The 7,274-nt window shown below is 44.1% G+C and overlaps 1 protein-coding gene across 1 annotated transcript; it reads right to left on the bottom strand.

Moving 5' to 3' along the window:
* Positions 1 to 607: 607 nt before the first annotated feature.
* On the bottom strand, positions 608 to 2,648 carry LOC103196042 (olfactory receptor 1F1-like). The gene is made up of 2 exons (XM_007939697.2): positions 2,614 to 2,648; positions 608 to 1,562 (listed from the first exon to the last, which is right to left on the bottom strand). Exons 1-2 carry the CDS (start codon positions 2,646 to 2,648, stop codon positions 608 to 610), a joined length of 990 nt encoding a protein of 329 aa, XP_007937888.2.
* Between the last annotated feature and the right edge of the window lie 4,626 nt (positions 2,649 to 7,274).

The following is a 7,274-nucleotide window of genomic DNA, read 5'->3' as shown; positions in this document are numbered from 1 at the left end:
CCAAAAGAAAGGCCTTGGATACACTTCAGGCCTGGAATAAAACTCACTCTGAAGGGCTGGTTCTTAGCCCAAGAGTAAATAAGACATACACGCAGACCTTTCAACCCAGGGTGACACACCCACATGCTCTATGGAAGGGCATCCCTTGGAGTAATTGACCATGGGGCACCAGAGGGCAACATTCACACGGAGGAAATGCAGGACACACAGGAGGGCATAACTATGTGGGGCACGCGTGGTGGTTACTGGGCAGGGAGGGGAGGAGAGTGAGTTAGGGTTGGGGATGGTAATTGGGGAGAGAAACCAAATGTACATGAAGTGTTGAATGTAAAATAAACTTTGCTCTATATACTTGCACCTAAAACACAATTTAAAAAAAGAGAGAGAGTTTGAGAGAGAGAAAGAAAAGAAAGAGAAATCTCCTTACTTGGCCCAGACAGCAAGGTTACTGGTCAATCCCAGTCTACTGCTAAATAAGAAATGATAGCCTTCGGTGTGCCCCTTTCACTACATTTGTTTCTAGACTGGCTTCGACTGAACAACTGTTACCTTATACCAATTGGTGACAAAGACCTTTGCTTGGGAATGAGATTCAGCTTTGATGTTTTCATCGGGTAGAAAACCTCTTTCTGCCAATCAGTGTTCGTAGAGCCCCTTTCAAGTCCTTGTTCCTGAGGCTGTAGATGAACGGGTTCATCATGGGGGTCACCACTGTGTACAATACAGTAGCTGTGGTGTCTGTCTCAGCTGAGTGGGTGGATGAAGGGTTGAAATACACAGCAATGATGGTGCCATAGAAGGGGGAAACCACAGCCAGGTGGGAGCCACAGGTGGAGAAGGCCTTCCATTTCCCCTTTGTGGATGGCACTCTCAGGACTGCACAGGCAATAAAGATGTAGGAGGTGAGAAGGCAGATGAATGGTGCGATCATTAACAGCCCTGCTACAAGAAGAATCAGCATGTCATTGATGTATGTGTCAGAGCAGGAGAGTTTCAGGAGAGGAATTACATCACAGAAGAAGTGGGCAATCGTGTTGTCTGCACAGAATGAGAGTTGAGCCGTCAGCAGGGTGTGCAACAGAGCATGCAGATTGGCAATGACCAAGCACCCAGCAACGAAGAGGACACAGAGCTGAGGGGTCATCTTTGTTGTGTAGTGTAAGGGGTGGCACACAGCCACAAAGTGGTCATAGGACATCACGGCCAGGAGGAAATTGTCCATGTAGGCAAACACAATTACAAAATACAGCTGGGTCAGACATGCTGAGAAGGAGATGGCCTGACTCTCAACTATATGGTTTTGCAGCATCTTGAGGACAATGGTGGAGGAGAAGGAGAGGTCCACGAAGGACAGGTTGCTGAGGAAGAAGTACATCGTGTGCAGGCGGGAGTCTGTGCTGATGGCCAGGAGGATGAGCACGTTGTCCAGGACCGTGGCCAGGTACATGCTCAGGAAGAGCACGAAGAGGAGCTGCTGCTGCTGGGGCTGCCTGGAGAGCCCCAGGAGGAGGAACTCGGAGACACTCGACTGGTTTTCCCCTCTCATGTGCATGGAGCCAGGTGAATGCAATACAGCAACTTTAGAAACCTAGACGCAGAGGCTTGAAATGGGGCAAATCAAGTTGCAGGTCAAGCCATGCTTGCAACCTAGTTAATAGTGTTGCTAGAATAGAATCCACCAGTCCCAACTATACACCCAGCTTGCTACCCTCAGTCCTGGTGCTGCTCCTACTGTAATCACTACTCTTATTTTGCACAGTGAACATTGAAAAACACACAGGCCTATACACAGACCAACTCTATTTCTGTGCTTCCATTTCCCAGTTTGCACCCCAAGTCCTTCATCACACCTAGAAAGACAAGAGAAACTGCTGATCATGCCTGGGTTTATCACAAGTTCAAGCTGATGGATGCAGGCCTCCTACTCTCCTGCTCCTGGATGTGGAAGAACGTCATGTCTTCATGGACAAAAATGTCTCTTCTGCTGTAACCATACCTGGGGAGGTTGATTCTGAGCTGTGTGTGTGTTCTTCACCTCTGCATAACGGGCCAGTGCTTCTCTTTATTGTGGGTGTTGGAAATTTTGGGGAATGTAGGCAGGTCCTGAGCAACTGAGTAGCAGGTGTTCAAGGTCATGGTCCTCTGGGTAGGAAAGGCGTTTGAGGGATCACAGAGGAAGCATTTACAAGAGCCTCCATAGCCACTGGGGCCAGATTCCCTGAGAGCCTCATTAGAGACAAGAAGAGAGTAATGGTCCCAGCTGCCTTTTGGCCTCTTTGGACCAAACAATGATGACAAACAGTGCCTAAGCTTCAGCGGCAACCTTTAAGTCAAAGCTTGATGATACTAGACATGGAGCCATCTTGGTGGAGCCAGATCCCAGACCAAATTCCCTGGGACCTCCAGCCTCATCACCATGCTCTTCTAGTTTCGGGTCTGTACATGTGGAAAACCAGTTATTAAATCCTTTTTTCTCACTTCCTGTGTTCACACTGGGGCTATTCTTGTCTTTTCTGGGTATCCCTTGCTCTCTCATGTGTGGTCATCTTTAGAGATGATTAGAGACACTGTCTTCTCCATTTTGCTGATGAGAATATAACTAAAAAAAAAAAAAAAAACCCACTGCCATTGAGTTGATTCCAACTCATAGCGAGCCCCATTGGGTTTCTGAGGCAGTAAATCTTTACAGAAGTAGATTGCCCGGACTTGCTTCCACAGAGTGACTGGTGGGTTTGAACCACCAGCCTTCTTGTTAGCAGTCAGATGCCTTAGACACTAGGGAATACATAACGCTTCTGGACTTAGCCCATCAAACCTTGTGGGATAAAGGACAGTCTGAAGGGGGATCATCTCAAGGAGAACCCACCATGCTGTGATTTACTAACTCAAGACCCCTTTGGGGATAACTTACCAACCCACATGCTTTGGCCTTTTCTCAGAGTGGAACCCCTAATTCACGTAGTCACAGTGTGGTGGCCCCCCAGCAATTGTGTTTATCCTGTGTGCCCCCCTCCTTTGCCATGCCTGAATCAACAGAGGTATTTGGAACTGGGATTAGAGGACAGCCAATGTGTATCACTGTGTGGCTTGGGTGGAGTAAGTAAATCCAACCCTCTTCTGTCTGTCCCTTTGACTGCCCATGGAGTAAGGAGCAGAGAGGGACTTCAGAGAGGCTAAAGAAGGAAACACACAGAGAGAAGATATTAGAGAAAATCCTCCTGGGCTTCTAGTTCTGGGATGTAGTCCTTCTCTGATTATGGGCTACATTTCCGCATATTTCAGCATGTAGTTGTAAATAAAGAACATTATCTCTGGATAATTTTAGTAGAAGAGTCTTTCACAAAAAGACTATTGAGGGAAATTAGATAGGAAGCTTGGTGGGCAGTGAGTTTATATTAATGGTGGGAAATAATTCAGAAATGAGGGTGAGAATGACCAGGCAACTTGAAGAGCGGAGTCATGTCACCGGGTATGTGGAAATTACTGAATTGATGTATATTTGACTGTGTATATTGAGTCACAAAAGGACAAACAGTACATGATCTTACTTTATGAAATAAGAAAATATCTAGAAACCAAAGATTACTGGTGGTTACGTTGGTGGTAGGGAGGGAAGAAGGAGGATTTTTTTTTTTTCTTTTTTTACTTAGGGCACATTGAGTTTATGTTAATGATGGTAGAACAACTAGGAAACAGATAGTGAGAATGGGTGCAGAACTTGACTGTAATCAACATTACTCAATTATACATTGAGTATAATGTATAACATGTAAAAATTGTTCAAGTGATTTATGTTTTGTTGTATATATTTTCGCCATACTCCCACTCCTCACTTATGAACATGGCTAGGTTTCAAAGACCAGGCCATTATGCAAGTATCAGCATTGTGCACAAACGGATGGATCACAAAATAGAGGATGACCTCATCACTGCATAACAGCCAAATCACATCCTTACAGAAGTGTCAGACACTGAGAATCATGGCACAGCCAAGTTGACCCATACTCTTCACTGTCACATACAGCATCCCTCTCATCTGGCACCACACCTTGGCATTACTCACACACGTGCATTGTTCATGTACAAAATACTCGCATACTAGATTTAGTACTGTTATAGGAAATGTGAAATGTCAGATAAGGGCAGAGTCGATAACTGAGCAGTTGTTCCTGTTGTTAGCTGCTGTTGAGTCATCTTCAACTCATAGTGACCCTATGTTCAACAGAATGAAACACTGCCCGGTCCTGTGCCAGCCTCGCAATCTTTGTGTCAATCCATCTTGTTGAGGGTCTTCCCCTTTTTCAGTGGCCCTTCACTTTACCAAGAATGATATCCTTCTCCAGAGAATGGTCCCTTCTGACAGCATGACCAAAGTAGGTGAGGTGAAGTCTGGCCATTCTCACCTCCAAGGAACATTCTGGCTGCCCTTCTTCCAGGAGAGATTTGTTTGTTTTTCTGTTGGTCCACGGTATTTCCAATGTTCTTCACCAGCACCACAGCTCAAAAGCATCAACTCTTCTTCAGTCTTCCTTATTCATTGTTCAACTTTCAAATGCACATGAGGTGATTATAAATACCATGGCTTGCGTCAGGCACACCTTAGTGTTCAAAGTGACGTCTTTGCTCCTAAGGCTTTTGCTGGCCAATTCTTTGAATAGTGGATCTATTCACCTACTGAGGAGTCAGTGTAATAAATATATATATATATATACCAAGCACCTCCAAACTCACCAGGAGGTTGGATAGCCAGGCGTGGAAGGCCACTCTTCTGATGCTCATGCCCACATCGTGCCCCACAACCAGCTGGGGAGGACACTGATGCTGCTGCCATGAGGCCCTAGATGTTGCTTCCTGCGGTTTGGATGACGCCGTCACTGGACATGGGCTGCTACCACTGGCTGTAGAAAACATGCTCTTTTCTCTGGAAGGAGATACCATTTCTGTCTTCCAAGACTATTTGCTGTACAAACATCCTCAATAAGTTAGACTGGAATAAAGGCCTTAAGTGCCTCTTCTCATAAAATGTGCAGAAAAGCAAAGAACTTGGTATATTGGATATAATTGTTAACAGCATCTCAAAAGGTTGGGTAGGAACCTTAAGGGAAAGTGAGTTTATGTTTCAGTGGGGGCTGAACAAATTGGAAATTGAGCATGAGAATGGCTGCACAATTCCAAATATGTAACCAATGTCACCATATTGTACATGTTGAAATTGTTGGATTGATGTATGATTTGCTGTGTATATTGTCAACAACAAATATATATATATATATACAGAAAAGCAAGAGCCTATGTAGAATTATCCCCAGCATGTATTAATTTTGTAGTCACAAAGTTTTGCTTGTTTGAGTTTTACACAGTGGATGGGAAACAGGTATCCATTGTAGACTATTCCTCCTAGGTATAGGATTGGAATCAGATCCTTGCTTGCTGTTCTGATTCCCTAGTGCTGTTCTGACAAGAATATACCACAAATGGGATGGCCTTAACAAATAGGAGTTTATTCTCTCACAGTTTGGAGGCTTTAAGTCCAAGTTCAAAGTGCCAGGCTCTAGGGGCTGAGTGAAAGCTCCTCAGCCTTGGGCTTCAGCTGTGCCTCCTGCTCCCGGCCCACTGGAGCTAGACATCTTTCTTCACTCAGACAGCTACTGGCTGCTGAGGCTGTCAAGCCCAAGGTTGACAAGTAAAAAGACACAGTCCCAATGTTACCAAACCACATGACAGGCCATTAATTTAAGTCCATTGTAAGTCCCAAGGTTAGCAGAGCATGTCAGGCTGCTGAACAACGACACGGCTACATGCAGGGTCCAAGCGTGCCATAAGCTAGAGACTATCCGCAAGACTTCTCCATATATACAGGAAGCAGACCACATCCCAAGGACCCAAAGACAGCTACTCAGCTGCTTGTGGTAGATCCTACCATGGAGTTGATTGCCAGTCTCATCATGGGGAATAACTACACCAGCTGCCCAGCCACTCAACCAGGCCCAGCCAAGTTGACACACAAACATAACCACCACACTCACCTACTAGAAGTTTACCAAAACGAAGATCCTGACACTGAGGGAAAGAAGTTTTCATCCAAGCAGCCTGTTTCAGAAGGTCTGAGGGAAGGAGAAACACAAACCAGAAGAAAGCAGAGCTGGTGATGCTAATATTAACCAATGCTGACTTCTGCCATTCTCACGTCTAAGGAGCATTCTAACTGTAAAAGTGAGCAAGGTGAAAGTCTACTTTAGTTTTAACTTCACCAGCGCTGCTTTCTTCTGGCTTGTGGTTCTCATTCTTTCAGGCCCTGTGAAACAGCTCATGAGAATGGCCAGAGTTTGCCTCTCATATGTTGGTCATATTAGTAGGAGGGACCAGTCCCTAGAGAAGGAGATAATACTTGGTAAAGTAGAGGGTCAGCAAAAAAGAGGAAGACCGTCCAAGAGGTAGATTGGCACAGTGGCTGCAGCAGTGGGCTCAAGCATAGCAAAAATTGTGAAGATGGAACAGGACCAAGGAGTGTTTGTTCACTGTGCATTGGGTGGCTATGAGTTTGAATCTGACTTGATGGTATCTAACAACAACAAAAGGAACATAGACTTTAACAGGCAAAAAAGCAATAAAAAGGACAAAGATCATTCAGTTAGTGAAAGATATAATCGTTAATGAGTAGATAGATAACATTCATAAACCTCTGTGCCCTCCACAACTCAACATCAAATCAAAAAGTAAACACTGGGTCTTCCAGTAAGATGGCGAAAAAGGCAGAGAAACTGCACAGACTGTCTTGAACAAGGAAAAGAGAAACGAATTGACAGAGATACAGAAGATAATCCTGAGGCCAATTTATAGCAATAAATGCGCATAGAAAAAAAAAGAAGAAGAAGAAGAAAGAGCTAAAATCAACACCTTAATCCAATACCTCCAACAATTAGAAAAAGAGCAGCAAAAAAAAAAAGCCTACAGTCACCAGAAGAAAAGAAATAATAAAGATTCAACCCGAATAAATGAAACAGAAAATAGAAAGACAATAGAAAAAAATCAAGACTAGAAGTTGGTTTTTTTTAAAAGATTAATAAAATTGACAAACCACTGGCAAATTTAACAAAGAAAAAGAAGGAGAGAATACAAATAACATGAATAAGAAATGAATTGGGTGACATCACAACAGAACCAAATGAAATTTTTAAAAAAAGGATAATATCAGGATACTATGAAGAACTAAGGAGCTCTGGTGGTGTAGTGCCTAAGGTGTCTGACTGCTAACCAGAAGGCTGGTGATTCAA

Source organism: Orycteropus afer, unplaced genomic scaffold (genome assembly GCF_000298275.1).
Source record: "Orycteropus afer afer isolate SDZICR_OR568_19922 unplaced genomic scaffold, OryAfe1.0 scaffold00061, whole genome shotgun sequence".
Taxonomy (NCBI): domain Eukaryota; kingdom Metazoa; phylum Chordata; class Mammalia; order Tubulidentata; family Orycteropodidae; genus Orycteropus; species Orycteropus afer.
This window is presented reverse-complemented; position numbering and strand designations above follow the sequence as displayed.

Bases quoted from the DNA above. Each gene is read 5' to 3' on its own strand.
- LOC103196042 (XM_007939697.2), bottom strand. From the start codon at position 2,648: ATGAGTTGGAATCAACTCAATGGCAGTGGGTTTTT. The intron at 1,563-2,613 runs TTTTTTTTTTTT...TGTATTGCATTC, and splicing joins CTCAATGGCAGTGGGTTTTT to ACCTGGCTCCATGCACATGA.